The sequence below is a fragment of the Nicotiana sylvestris genome, chromosome 1, assembly GCF_000393655.2.
Source record: "Nicotiana sylvestris chromosome 1, ASM39365v2, whole genome shotgun sequence".
Lineage (NCBI taxonomy): Eukaryota > Viridiplantae > Streptophyta > Magnoliopsida > Solanales > Solanaceae > Nicotiana > Nicotiana sylvestris.
The window spans coordinates 160,240,067-160,253,567 of record NC_091057.1 but is presented as its reverse complement, the minus strand read 5'-3'; the positions used below and the strand labels follow the sequence as shown (position 1 = coordinate 160,253,567).

General features: G+C 33.6%; 3 protein-coding genes across 4 annotated transcripts; 1 reads left to right on the top strand and 2 right to left on the bottom strand.

Annotated features, from left to right (window-relative positions):
* The first annotated feature begins 245 nt into the window (after positions 1-245).
* Positions 246-3,067, top strand: LOC104222157 (actin-depolymerizing factor 12-like). The gene is made up of 3 exons (XM_009773349.2): positions 246-355; positions 1,343-1,602; positions 2,686-3,067. The coding sequence occupies exons 1-3, from the start codon at positions 353-355 to the stop codon at positions 2,834-2,836; spliced, it is 414 nt and encodes a 137-aa protein (XP_009771651.1). The 5' UTR covers positions 246-352; the 3' UTR covers positions 2,837-3,067.
* Positions 3,068-3,834: 767 nt separating this feature from the next.
* Positions 3,835-6,721, bottom strand: LOC104222158 (uncharacterized). 2 transcript variants are annotated; one of them, XM_009773351.2, is made up of 6 exons: positions 6,564-6,721; positions 5,445-5,944; positions 5,120-5,312; positions 4,756-4,820; positions 4,419-4,629; positions 3,835-4,326 (listed from the first exon to the last, which is right to left on the bottom strand). In XM_009773351.2, the coding sequence occupies exons 1-6, from the start codon at positions 6,615-6,617 to the stop codon at positions 3,982-3,984; spliced, it is 1,368 nt and encodes a 455-aa protein (XP_009771653.1). In that variant the 5' UTR covers positions 6,618-6,721; the 3' UTR covers positions 3,835-3,981. The 2 variants fall into 2 exon arrangements, with proteins under 2 accessions (XP_009771653.1, XP_009771652.1); XM_009773350.2 differs by having other exon boundaries at positions 6,218-6,672.
* Positions 6,722-7,437: 716 nt separating this feature from the next.
* LOC104222159 (uncharacterized) lies at positions 7,438-12,382 on the bottom strand. Its single transcript, XM_009773352.2, has 6 exons — positions 11,990-12,382; positions 10,187-10,728; positions 8,939-9,131; positions 8,637-8,701; positions 8,288-8,498; positions 7,438-8,115 (listed from the first exon to the last, which is right to left on the bottom strand). The coding sequence occupies exons 1-6, from the start codon at positions 12,176-12,178 to the stop codon at positions 7,762-7,764; spliced, it is 1,554 nt and encodes a 517-aa protein (XP_009771654.1). The 5' UTR covers positions 12,179-12,382; the 3' UTR covers positions 7,438-7,761.
* Positions 12,383-13,501: the final 1,119 nt, after the last annotated feature.

The window sequence follows — 13,501 nt, the reverse complement described above, 5'->3', positions numbered from 1 at the left end:
TGCTTATAAAAAAAAGTGAAAAAATAATAATAATTGCATATTTGTACTATATATATATATATATATATATATATATATATATATATATATATATATATATCCTTTGTTGGTTAACAAAATAATTCTAAGAAATTTTATGATCCAAGATTATAGGGTGAATGACGAACGAGATATATAACAAGCAACAAACACTTGTGTTTTTGTCCAAAAACAGCGCTACAAGAGCTCTCAGCCCTTTGAATATTTCTACAACAATACACACTTTTGCCCTCTTTTCTTCTCTTGCTTTTTCTAAGTTTGCTTCCTTTTCATTGTTTGCAGAAGCTAATTCCATTGTTCGCCACTTATCCAAATGGTATGTTGCATGCATTTAATTATTTCTTTATTGGCCTTTAGTCAAGAGTCTCGTTTTGAATGATATGAACTTATGCCTTCTAGCATTTTTTCGCACACCTGTTGGGGGAGTGTTATCGGATTTCATTCCCTGGCTGATTTCTAGCTAGTTTTCTTTTATTGCTTTGTTTCCCTTTTGATATAAACAAAAATTACTTCTCTATTATAAAGATATATCTTGTTTTTTCCCCCCAGTTACGTTATCTGTATTTTCTCGTCATGCACGGACATTTTGAACATACAAATAAAAGGCAAATGTCTTTGAAAACAAACATGAAAACAAAATATTCTCATTTTGATTTAGGGAGAAATCTATTCCTACGATCAAATATTGAAATTAAATGCGTGGTAATTTGCACTGTATCATGTTCCCAATATTAATATTCATCCGCTGAGACGAGACGTGAATCTTTCACCCAAAAACATAAAAATAAGAATAAAATAAAAGACGGATAAGACTGATTAGCATTAAAATTTCTTGAAAGGAGAATAGAAATTATTTGTTCATATTCCTCTTAATATAATTAAAGCTCATTCCCTCACATAATCACATTATTATCTATAAGGTACATATGGGTAACTATTTACCTGAAAATAGGTGGATAATCAGAAAAGTAGAGGAGGTTAGCTGTCCAGGTCCTGTTACATTTAGCGTGTAAAAATTCTTTGGAAGATATAACTAAAATCATTAAGAAAAAAGGTTATGCCTTGTATTTGTCTTAAAATTACGGGTTTTCTTATTTTTTTTTTTTTTTTTTTTGGATTTCCCACCGAATTTCCTGTAACGATTTAGGGCTTGACTAATTTTAATTTGGGTTTGTGCTGGGAAGTCCCAAACGCTAATGTGACTTCTATTCCAGACTCGAACTCGATACCTCTGGTTAAAGATAAAACAGTACTTACCAACTCGCAATGTAACTGTATGATCTATTTTTTTATTTGAAAATAGGCGAATTCGGCATCAGGGATAGCAGTGAGTGATGAGTGCAAGCTGAAATTCATGGAGTTGAAAGCAAAAAGGAACTACAGATACATAGTGTTCAAGATTGAGGGCCAGCAAGTTGTTGTTGAGAAGGTTGGGGAACAAGGAGAGACTCATGAAGATTTTGCCAACAGCTTGCCTTCCAATGAATGCCGCTATGCTGTTTTTGACTATGATTTCACTACTGATGAAAATGTCCAGAAAAGCAAGATCTTCTTTGTTGCTTGGTACGTACACTCGCAATATAAAGAATTTTTACACTATCAATGCGACTCAACATGTTATAGTAGGTTATATGAATATCTAGTTACTTGTTGTTGTAGGACAACTTAACCTGATAATGTAAAAATCCTTAATTTTCCTCGTTTTGTATGGAGAGTTCCTTGTTTTCCGGTCTTAGTAAGTTACAAATTGAGAAGTTCTTTCGTGGGATGATAACAAAATGGGCCTCAAGTTGGCCATCCTATATATCATGGAGATTTGCACAATTCGATTTCTAACAGCAGTTTTTTGAAGCTAAGTAGATGTGAACTATACCACTTTAGGCTTTAATGTTGTTTTAAGTTTGAATTTTTTAATCTTTCTTTCTTTTTCCGTATGATTTGCAAATTCGCTAACCAAATTTAAGTTTATGTTGAACTCTAATAACATTCACCAGCCAAAAAAGTAATACTTTGGACATTAATTGATGGCCTATTTTCAAGTTTGTGTGTATCATCCTTCAATGAATCTCTGATTTTCAATTTATCTTAGGAACAGTGTTCAACGCATGCATGTAATTTCACAAAGAGCGTTGCGTTATATGAATCTAACTTCTTCATGAGTATGCATACTACCAAGGAATGTTGCACTTCACGAATCTTTCTGCTGGCTGTGGTTTATGATTATGTTGCTCGGATCCTCCAAAAATTAGCCGCACCGGTGTCGGATTCTCTGATAATGGATAACTTTTGGAGGATCCGTCACACACCTGACGACATTTTTGGAGGAATCTGAGCAACATAGGTTAATGGTCATTGGCTACATTTTAGATGGGAGCATTGGAGCGATGGTAAAGTTGGTCTTCGTGTGACCTATAGGTCACGGGTTCGAGCCGTGAAAGCAGCCACTAATGCTTGCATTAGGGTAGATAGTCTGCTGTGGTCCTTTCCCAAATCCTATGTGAACGCAGGATGCCTTGTGCACGGGTCTGCCTTTTTGGTTACATTTTAGATGGGTCTAAAACCTTCTGTGATAAGAAGTTTATTTAATATTGAAAGATATACTTGAGCCATTATTCATGTGACTTGATAAACTGATGTGGGATGTAGGTCACCAGAAACAGCAAGAGTAAGAAGTAAGATGCTGTATGCAAGTTCCAAAGATAGATTCAGGAGAGAATTTGATGGTGTCCAGGTTGAGTTGCAAGCTACTGATCCAAGTGAAATGAGCTTGGATACCTTCATTGGCAGAGCTCGTTGATCGAAATGTATCTTTAATTTCCCCTCTACATATATTATCAGGCCTTTTTATTCAGTCACTAGTAAAGGCATATGTTATAGGCCTTTCCTAATGGAGTTTTGTGTTCATTTATACTTTCTTGTCTAAGACGTTCAGTATATTTTTCTTTGTGATTTTTGTCTGTAATATACTATAAACACGATCATGTGTGGCAATGTCATGGAATCTTAATTTCTAATTATTTCAGTTCAATCATTGTTCCTGTTGTTATTTTCGCTGTTACTGTCAAATACTATTTAAGTCTTGAAAATGAATCCAGAACAGGATTTTCCATTAGATTACTAAAGCTAATGACCCCCTTTTTCCACATTGATCCTGTTTTGGAAGGTAGCAGTATCCACGATTAGAAGATCAAAAGTCCTTTTATATTTTCAAGAAAATAGTGTCAAAATCCAGGATTTCACTTATCTAGATTCTTCTCACTAAACTATGTTCAGGTTATGTAGGTTTAGTCCTAATCATAAGAGGTTTCTTCTTTGATTATGTAAAGAATGTGATTAGTTTCTTCCATTTTGAAAATTCCACTCTGATACATTTTATCTGTTCTGTATTGCACAAGGAGATAGAGCATTTATAGACATATCGAGAAGCAAATCGATAATTGTTATATAGAAATGAAAGCTAGCTTGTTAGTTTAAGGAGATAACCAAAGGAATCTTGATTATTGAGTTCACTCGAACTTTTCTTCGCTCCACTTAATCTTTAAATCTCGAATTAGGAGGGCAAAATTCAGAAATTTATCAAGTGCACTAAGGGATGTTTTATTTCGAATGCTAGCATATCTGTTTCTTCAGAGTTTGCACTTTCCTATCGAACTAGGGGATACTTCATGTATAGTTTAAGAGATACTTCGTTATGGAAATGTAATCCAATTTTAAGCTTAATCCTTCGAGTCAATGAAAGTTGATTTCACAATATACATGGAGCAAATGAGCATTTTTCTACATAGATTGACATAATAAAGAACAATAATTTTCTGCCATATATATCTTGAGGAAAACTGATATACAGTGCTTCAAAAGTGACTTCTTTTCTTACTTCTGAATTTAGGCGAAATTGAAAGAATGATAGCTTAAGAAAATACAATATCCTTGATGTGGAAAGTTTCAAACACTTTGAGTTTCTTCCCACTGTTCAACTTGCTTTGTTAGATTCTCTTTTCTCTCGAGAAAATCTTGGAGATCTGCAGGGCTCCAGGGAGGGGGCATGGTACATGGTTTTGAAGATGAAGCATTATTAACCCTCGAATGTACCCTAAACTTCTTTCTTATTCCTTTCGTCGAGCAAATCAATGTATCAGAACATACTTCAACTGCTTCTCTAGGCACAGTGGGTCGATACTTCAAAAGCTTGGCATATTCGGACAAGAGATGAAACATGTAGTCGTAAATGTACTTCATTTGTAGCTCCTCATGTACAAATTTGCTCCCTGATTTTCCAATTTCTTGAGCCTGGTGAAAGTCATTGTGCTCGAACATTAAATTTATAAAACGATTAATGTGACAGAAGATTAATTAGCACTGTCATATACATAGAATGTGACCTTTTCTGCATTTTTATTGCCCCAGTCTACTGCAAACTTGATGGATTTGCATTTGTCATTCTCATTTATTGGCCAGTAATGGATTGTTGGCAGCAAACTCCTTGTGAAGAAATCATAGTAGTGGGGATTTATGAGAAGAGCCACAGAATCACAGGCTAGAATGTACTTTTGACTCACTGACCATGCAAGCCCTTCAACATAAATCTTGTATCTTTTCATGCCAATTCCAAGAAAAAATATGTTCAACATAAATGAGTTAGAACAATAAAGAGGCTAAGAAGATATGAAAGATTCAGAGAAAAAGGTCTAGTTTGAAGGTACTGCATTGATTGCTTACCTATGAGTGCACTGTGTAGCTAAATTTGAAGTTTTATAGCCTTGTCTTCGTTCACGAGCCCATTGCTGAAAAGGGCTAGTAACAGCATATCAAAAATTGCAAATTATGAAATGATGTTTAAAATTTTCAGCATTGTGAACCTAAAGTTTGCGAGGTAAGACTTGTCTCCATAGAAACAACTTCTTGCTGAAATGTAGGGTAAGACTGTGTACAGTAGACGCAATATAGTCTGGCCTTTCCCTGGACCCTGCACTTAGCGACAACTTTGTGCACGGGGAAACCCTTTTATTGTGAACCTAGTGCTTGCATCTATTAAGGGATTCCACAGCACCTAAGTGTGAAGAAACTGAAGGTTGAGACTTACCATGTCATAAATTCGCGCGTTCCAGTCCTGATTCATAGAGACATTGCACTTCAAAAGGTCGCGTCTTGATTGGCTTAATAATGCATTCCCTTTCCAATAAGCATAAGGCTCCCTTTCTGTCCACTTAATCATCTCATTGCTTTGCTGCAAATCTTTTTTCAAGATATCCCATGGCTTTATGTTTAGTTCTGGCCTGCAGTAATACCACAATAAACCATTTCTAACACAACCACATAAAAATGTTAAGTAGTACTTGTGATTCAGATCAACAGATATTAATTCAACTTAACATTGGCTTTGAACTTGAAAAGATAAGAATGTTTACCAACCCCAAAAGGACCAATCAGGAAAAACAATGTCAAAAGTCGAGTCATTTCCACAGTAATGAAACAGTGGTGGTGGAATTGAATCCTTTGATTTTCCATAATCACTTTTCTGTGTTACTGGTTGATCACCACACTCGAAAACAAAATCTAAATCCGGTAACATGCCAGGGTAAAAACTAAGAAGTTGCAATATCCCCCACAATGTGACCATGTCCCTTTTTTGGAAAGTTGGTTTATACTTCTCAAAATACACTCTTCCATTTACTATAACTATTCTAAAATGGGCTTCTTCTCGCGCTCTTTCTACCATTTTTCGCGTTATCCCTGTGTCCTTCCATGGCCTTAAATCTTCATGAATCCATCCAAAGTACTCGGGGCAGGACTCGAATTGTGAACTGAATATAGGCTTGTTTGGTGAAGTTCGCGGACACTTTATTGAGCAAGAAACTTCAGGGAAAAGATCAACTTTATTCTTCTGCAAAGAATCTGTATGGACAGACTAAAAAAAGAAAAATGTCGCTATACATGAGAAAAAGATTAATTTCGCATATCATCACTAAATTTTATCAACTACAACACTAAAGTCTAAAAACTATTTTTTGTCACGTTAAAGTAACTGAATCATGTGTAAATTGTTCAGAAAGTACAAATGACTGGGATGTCAAATTCCAACATCAGATTATGATAACAACAACAACTATTACTATTACGCCTTAGTTTCAAACAAAGTTGGGGTCGGTTTGTTAGAGTGACAGAGCAAGCAGTTACTTACAATATCGTTCCATTCAATTGTTAGTGCTACAATAGTAATAGATATAAGAATAAGGAAGAATCCAATAGTGCTTTTAATCCAAGAAGTCCTGCGCTGCCTTTCAATCATTCCCAAAGCTGAAATCCGCATGGAAATTTACAGCACTTAAGCTATGTTTCTTCAATTCCTTGCTAGAATACCAAACTATATTCAAGCCTTAATCTCATCTTTAATTATTAAAGAAAATAACAACTAAGTAGTGTTTTTCAGTAGTGAAAGAGATTGAAAGCTGAGATTTGTTGCTTTGGCTGATAAAATTGGATCAAGAAGAAACTAATGGTTGGTTGAAATTTGTTAAACTTGTAACCTCTAGCGTGCAAAACTTCATATATGGTTGCGAAGTTTTGGCATTTGAAGCCATGTGCTGAATCTTGATTTCTTTAAATTTGAGTGTATTGTTTGCTCCATAAGAAGAGCAACATTTGGTGGAAAATAAGTGGCTCCAGACGATTTATGATTAGGAAAAAGTAAGGATTCACTTAATTGTGGATGTTTCGAAATTCATAGAAATAGGGAATTTCTTTTGTAATGTCTTCTTTACCCCTTGATGTACTTGTTTTTTTTCCCTTCTGATATAAATGTCGTATTCCATAACTTTAGACCTATTTAATTATATTTGAAATAATATAATTAAGTACTCATTCACCCTTAACCAGAGACTCCGGGTTCGAGCCTTGGCTATGGAGTAGCCTTTGCTAGGAAACACTTAGTCAGACCCCAATACGGATACCGAATACTGAATGGGAAACCAAAAGAAATTATAGTATCTGAAATATATTTCCAAAAGTCTCCAATGAGTCTGTCGTAATATTCTGTAAACTTTGTATAAAATGTATTTTCAGCATTGTAAGATGATATCATGAGTTAAAGAAGCTGTGATGATAACAAGAATGGTATAATTATATGAATTAAAATCTAAATCGAATGACTATTTTTGAGTAGCCAAACTCTTTGGTAACTTTTTCAACACCTCCTAAAATTGAAAATAATAAGAAATCTCTTTGGTATCTCAATAATATTTGTTCTTAAATTAGTTCAGTAGTTTCCCATATTTCAAGATCCACGTTTTAACCAATAAAATGAAAAAGTTAGTAATAGCAAAAGATAATAAGAAAGAAAAGAGAGAATAATGTAAAGGCAGCCAAAGTAAACATCCTCATATAGAGCTTGTGTTTGAGTTTGTCTCAAAAGCTACTAACCTCTACTATAAAGTTCATATTGTATTATGATGGGAGGTTAAAGAAGGTCTACATAACAGTACATTGAGGTAATTTCTAATACAATTGCAATCAATATACATTAGAAAAAGGCAAGAAATTAAGTTACAAAAATTAAAAGGGTCCTATTGCTTCTTTTTTTTTTTTTCTTTTAAATTTTGTTTATTACACTAGGAGAGGTGCGAGGGCAAGGAGAAGGGGATGCTACGCCAATAACGGGATCTGAACCCTCTACCTCAACTGTGGGAGGCACGGAGTTCACCAAGTGAGCTAGCTCTCAACCCCGCGCTATTGCTTCTTGTTCCAGTATTCATCCTCCCAAGCCTCCACTTGTTGTGTGGCTTTTATCTTTTGTTCAATAAAAGAATTAATTTCTTGAGGTTCATAAGGTGGAGGAAGGGTGCATGGATCTGTATAACTAGGAGATTTCTCTAAGCCTTCTTCCATGAACTTTTTCCAAATACCTTCTGAAGTGCATGCCAATGATTCTGAACATATTTCAACTGCTTCTGCTGGAATTTCTGGTTCAAATTTGAGCAGCTTTGCATATTCATTCAGTAAATGGAACATGTAATCAAACACATATTCCATCTTCATATCTTCGTGAATAAAATTACTTCCTGCCTTCCCTATTGCCTCTGCCTGTCAAGATATTCAAAACAAAAAATTGTCGAAAGAATGAGTCATTAGTAAATGAGTTTAAGTTTTATCGATTGACAGTGTAAAAATAATACATACAAAAGTGACATTAAATTTTTCGCAGATTAAATCATATTTGTCAATGTATAGAAGTTAAATAAGCAAGTAATTGTACCTTGTCAGTGTTATTGTTACCCCATTGAACAGCAAACTTGAGGGACCTACATTTATCATTATCTCTAATAGGCCAATAATGTAGCTGAGGAATCATCCCTCTCATGAAAAAATCATGGTAACGAGGTTTTATGTACAATGTTGGAGAATCGCAAGCCAAAATGTATTTTTCACTCACTGACCATGCCCATCCTTCTACATATATTTTATATCTGCAGTCAACCCAAAAAAATTTCAACTTCCAATCTACACCAAAAGAAGAAAAATAAATAAACAAAGTTACTTTTTTTTGTTTTTTTTGGTGTGTGTGTGGGGGGGGAGGGGGGAGGGGGAGGAGCCTTTGGCTATACCTATGGGTGCACTGATTTCCAAGATTTGATTCCTTGAACCCCTTTTTGGATTGATCATTCCAGTCCTGAAGATTTGTAATTAAACAATAAAGTATGTTACTATGGTCTAGGTATCAGTATCCAACTAATGAAAATATAGTTTCTTGGGGGAAAAAAAGGAAAACAATGTTATAGATGGTAATCAATTGTAATTAAACTGATTTTAGATAATACCTTTTAATTTTCATTTAAAAACAAAAAGAAAGAGGGATAATAAAAGGTTATCATAATTTAAATATGAAGAAAATAATGGTAGTACAAACCTGAACGTACAAGAGAGTATTAAAATTCTGTTTGTCAGTAACATTACACTTCATTAGATCTTTTCTGATGGGAGAAACATGGGGATTTCCCTTCCAATAAGCAAAGGGTACTCTATCCTTCCATTTGGTTATTTCGTTACCTTGTTTTATGTCATTAATCACACTTCTCCATGGCTTTATATTTGTCTCCGCCCTACAAAATTTGCAAAAATAAAATAATCATGTTCAAAGTTTTGGTGTCCAATTTTCAGTTAGTAGCCTCAAAAGTGAATTTTCCTTGACAGGAATATACGCAACACATAAAAGTCAACATTTTCTTGTATGACTTTTTTACTCAAAATATCTTTGTGCAAACAATTAGGTAGCATTGCCTAGGTTAGACCAAAAAAGAAATATTAATGTCACATGCATGATTAAAGTCATATAAATAATTGGAAGAGTTCAACCAATAATTCAATCTTTACGTCAATGATGATACTATAATGTCTTGTTAATTTCTCTAATAAGAACATAATGATTTTATGAAATCGGGGTATTGAGTTATGTAGAATTGGCCTTCCCATAAGGTTCTGTATAATTGAGTTTCTTAAAAGAAGAAAGGAGGAATTCTGCGGCTATTTAACAAAAGGAAAAACATAATCATTTCCACAAAAACAAAATGACATTTTATACAATTTCAAGAGGTTACTGTGTAAAATCTTGAACAGCACATCCCATTCGAATATAAAAGAAAATTGAAGATCAAATCTTTAAGATGTGAAAATTATCATTTCGCAAAGGTTTATGAAATAATTGTATGTTGGTAACTAAAGTAGTTCTGAAAAAAAAAGTAGCGCAAAATACAAAATTAACAAGTAGGCCGAAACTAATTGTATTCGCTAGCCAAAAAGTATATAAAATATATATATTTTTGTATTATAAACACATATACAAAAAATATAACTATTATTTTTGGGAGCAACTAAAAGTATACGTTTTTTCATAAAAGTACTCTGTCACTTTAGCCAAAAAGAAAATTGTTATTTTAGAAAACAAAAAAAATGCATTAGTTGTTTTTCTATTTCCACCCTTACTACTCCAAGAAGGCAGTCAAGGCACCATATTCAGTAGTTACTCATTTAAGTAAGATGTAATGGTAATTTAGCCAAATAAAGCTTACAATTAGTGAGATATTAACTAATTCGCTTAATGAGTGTGTCAAAACTTTAAAGGACAGAAAATAAAAAGGATAAGTCGCAAGGTAATTACCAGCCCCAAAATGACCAATCTGGGAAGACAATATCCAAACTATGCCAATCTGAACAGTAGCGGAACAACGGCGGTGGACCGGAGTTAGGTTGCCGGTAGTCCTTTGATCGGATAACCGGCCGGTCATCGGTGTCAAACATGATCTCCAAATTAGGCAATTTTCCAGGATACCACCTAAGGAGTTGTATAATTCCATACATAGTGTACAAATGTCTAGTTTGAATAAATCTCTTTGTATTGTATTTCTCAACATAAATTTTGCCATCCAATATGATCAATCTGAAATGTGCATGCCTTTTGGCTTTCTCCACCATTTCTCTAGTGATTCCTGTCTCCTTCCATGGCTTTAAATCTTCATAAATCCATCTAAAATACTCAGGACATGTTGAATTATTAGGGTTTAAGGGTTTATAGAATTTAGGATAGTTTCTTGGACATGTATTGGACTGATTCCATGCACCACAATCCAAAGGAAATTCAAGAATTTGGGGCTCAATTGTTGGGCCTTCTACTCTTTGATAGGAATGACCAGTATATTTTGCCTGTATAAATTTAAAGAAATTATAATTAACCAAACTCAATGGAAATTTTTAATCAGTAGTAGTTGATTAAGAAGCATCAAAAGACAGAATTAAAAAGAACTGCCATGCATTTATTTCCATAAACAAATATCATATATGGATATAGCTTCAATATGTATAGAGTGGAAATCAAACAAAATAAAATATTGTTAGTGGTGGAATAAATTGAGCATGCATGAATGCAAAACAGATGTGGATGAAGTGGTCATAGATTTTTATAAATTCCTTCAGAAACACAAGGGAATAATTAAAAGGAACTAATATTTGATTTTTACTTTCTCTATAAATATTTGGTGCAAATAGATTTTACCAGTAATTACATTGGATTGAGCTGGAATGAGTTGGGAATAATAGGGAGGAATTTTCTTTTTAGAAAAGGATAATTATGGGGAGGACAGAAATGAAGAATAGTCTTTGTACATTTGAACCTATACAGAGTGGCAACCAGTTCTCTCTGATAAAGCTTAATTTAAAACTTCAAACGAGAAGGGAAAAAAAAGGTACTTATGACATTAATGAAATCATGGTTCATTCCTACAAAAGATAATGCACCTTATATCTACTTTTATATTTTCTAACTACGTATGAAATTCAACTTTTTTCTTTGATGGTAATTTTCTCAAATATATATTTTTCAAATATTGCATTACTAATTTCTAGATCCGATGATTTTATTTTTAACCATCATTTAAAAGAAATAAAATAAAGAAATATGAGTTGAGTGATAGTTCCTCTACATTTACGGGATAGGGGTAAGGTTTGCATACATAGTATCTTTCCCAGACCTCACTTGTGAAATTATACCAAATATGTTATTGTTGTTGTTGAGCTAAGTGATAGTTCACCGGATAGAATAATAAGGATGGACAAACCTAGCATATCTAACTTTAGTAGTATTTGATTTATTTGCAAGGATATTCCTTGCATATATATCACATCGACCAACTCAAGTAAAATTAACTTGTATAAATATGATCATACTTTGGATCAATAATAAACCAAATCTTTCAATATCAAATTCATCTACTATACAGAACTTTTTATTAAAAAAAATACTAGCATAGTTGACGGAGCTATTTGATTACATGTCTTTTAATGCCATTTACATATATGCATTAAAATCACATTAATAAGAGGTAAAGATACAAAGAAGAGTATATACACAGTGAAATAGTGGAGGTAAATATATATAAAGGAGAGTGGGCAATGTCATATGACTTACAAGATCAAACCATCCAGCCAAGGACGAGATAGAAACTGCAAGTAGAAAGAAGAAAAGCAGCAACGATGTCGTTAAGGTTGCTGTAGCTTTCTTTTTCAGATATTTCCATTTTGCTCCCAACACTGAATTCTTTTGGAAAGCTGGCCTTAGCCAGAAATCATTCATCAATTTCTCATTCCTCTCTTTCATGGTTTCGACTATATATATTGCTATAAACACCTACCTATAACTTATCAGAATAGACTTTAATTAAGAGACCTGAAGATTTTCTTCTGCTTCTTTTCCTCCAACAAGATTCAAGAAAACAACAATTTTCACAAACCATAGAAATTAGTTCTCTTTTTTATGTTTTTGGGTTAAGGATGGTGTTGTGGTTAGAGGGAAAGAGCTATTTTTGTCACAAGAACCAACTCTGTATTAATACAAGTAACTTACCAAATTGATGGCTTTAAGGAGGAAGTTGTGGAATCAAGAGAAATAATTAATTAATGAAAATAAAGTACTAAGTAATAGTCTTGGTTGTCACATGTGTTATGAGGTTTCTGAGTTGAAACTGATCATGGAGAAGTCTGGAACTAACTTCTTAATCAAGTGTTGAACAATACACTAAATAACACACATTTAATTAAGACCCGGAATTTTCTGATTTCTTTGGCCGTTTAATGTAAGTTAGTCTTCAATTTAAAAAGAAAATTCCCCGCCAAACTTGAGAGAAAATAAGTGTTAGCTAGCTAGAGGTGCTAATACGACAAATTTTGATTGAGAAGTATATGTCCAAGTCTGACTCAGTCCAAGTCTTGGCTATGCACCTTATTCTCAACGAAAAGTATGTAACTCTTGTGCAAATTTAATTTATAACAATGGTGCCAGATCCAGTTCGGGTGTACATTTAAATTATTTCTTCCAAATCCTTATTACCATTCAATACAAGTAGTGACGAAGTAGCCCATCGAGACTTAGGCAGATAAAAAAATATAATTAATCTACACTATTTTTTGTCGCGAACACTAACATCCCATAGTTTTTACCCGCTTCTCGTACTTATTAGGCCTTATCTTCCCTGATTATGGGCCTAAAGGACCGATAACAACAGCAATACTAATTAATGTTGACAAATTTGGATGTTCTAGTTCTCATATTAGAACCATTCATTTAGAAGTCCGAGAACCGTCAAACACGCACGTACGATAAGGTTATTAATTAAACAAGGTCCACCATACTGATTTTTTTTTTTTTTTTTTGGAAACTTACACAAATGTACCAAATAAGTCTTAACTTACCAACCTCTAGTCATTAGTCATAGACTTACCAAAACTAACTAAGTACATATAAAAATTGAAAAACCACATAAATAAGGTTCTTTCTCTCAAGAATCACATGCAAAAATCACATTTCATATTTTTAAGCGTGATTAACAATATTAGATGCAAAATGAAAAGAAAATTTCATGGATGAGGTAGCAAATAAGTTGATGAAATACAAAAAAATATACAATATTTCAAAAATCTAAGC

Excerpts from the sequence above, each read along its gene's own strand:
- LOC104222159 (XM_009773352.2), bottom strand. The coding sequence starts at position 12,178 with ATGAAAGAGAGGAATGAGAAATTGATGAATGATTTCTGGCTAAGGCCA. Across the intron at positions 8,702-8,938 it reads ATACTCTCTTGTACGTTCAG|GACTGGAATGATCAATCCAA; the intron begins GTTTGTACTACC and ends ACAAATCTTCAG. Across the intron at positions 8,499-8,636 it reads GGAAATCAGTGCACCCATAG|ATATAAAATATATGTAGAAG; the intron begins GTATAGCCAAAG and ends GGTTGACTGCAG.
- LOC104222158 (XM_009773350.2), bottom strand. The coding sequence starts at position 6,346 with ATGCGGATTTCAGCTTTGGGAATGATTGAAAGGCAGCGCAGGACTTCT. Across the intron at positions 5,945-6,217 it reads CAATTGAATGGAACGATATT|TCTGTCCATACAGATTCTTT; the intron begins GTAAGTAACTGC and ends TTCTTTTTTTAG. Across the intron at positions 4,630-4,755 it reads GCTACACAGTGCACTCATAG|ATACAAGATTTATGTTGAAG; the intron begins GTAAGCAATCAA and ends TGGCATGAAAAG.
- LOC104222157 (XM_009773349.2), top strand. Across the intron at positions 1,603-2,685 it reads AAGATCTTCTTTGTTGCTTG|GTCACCAGAAACAGCAAGAG; the intron begins GTACGTACACTC and ends TGTGGGATGTAG.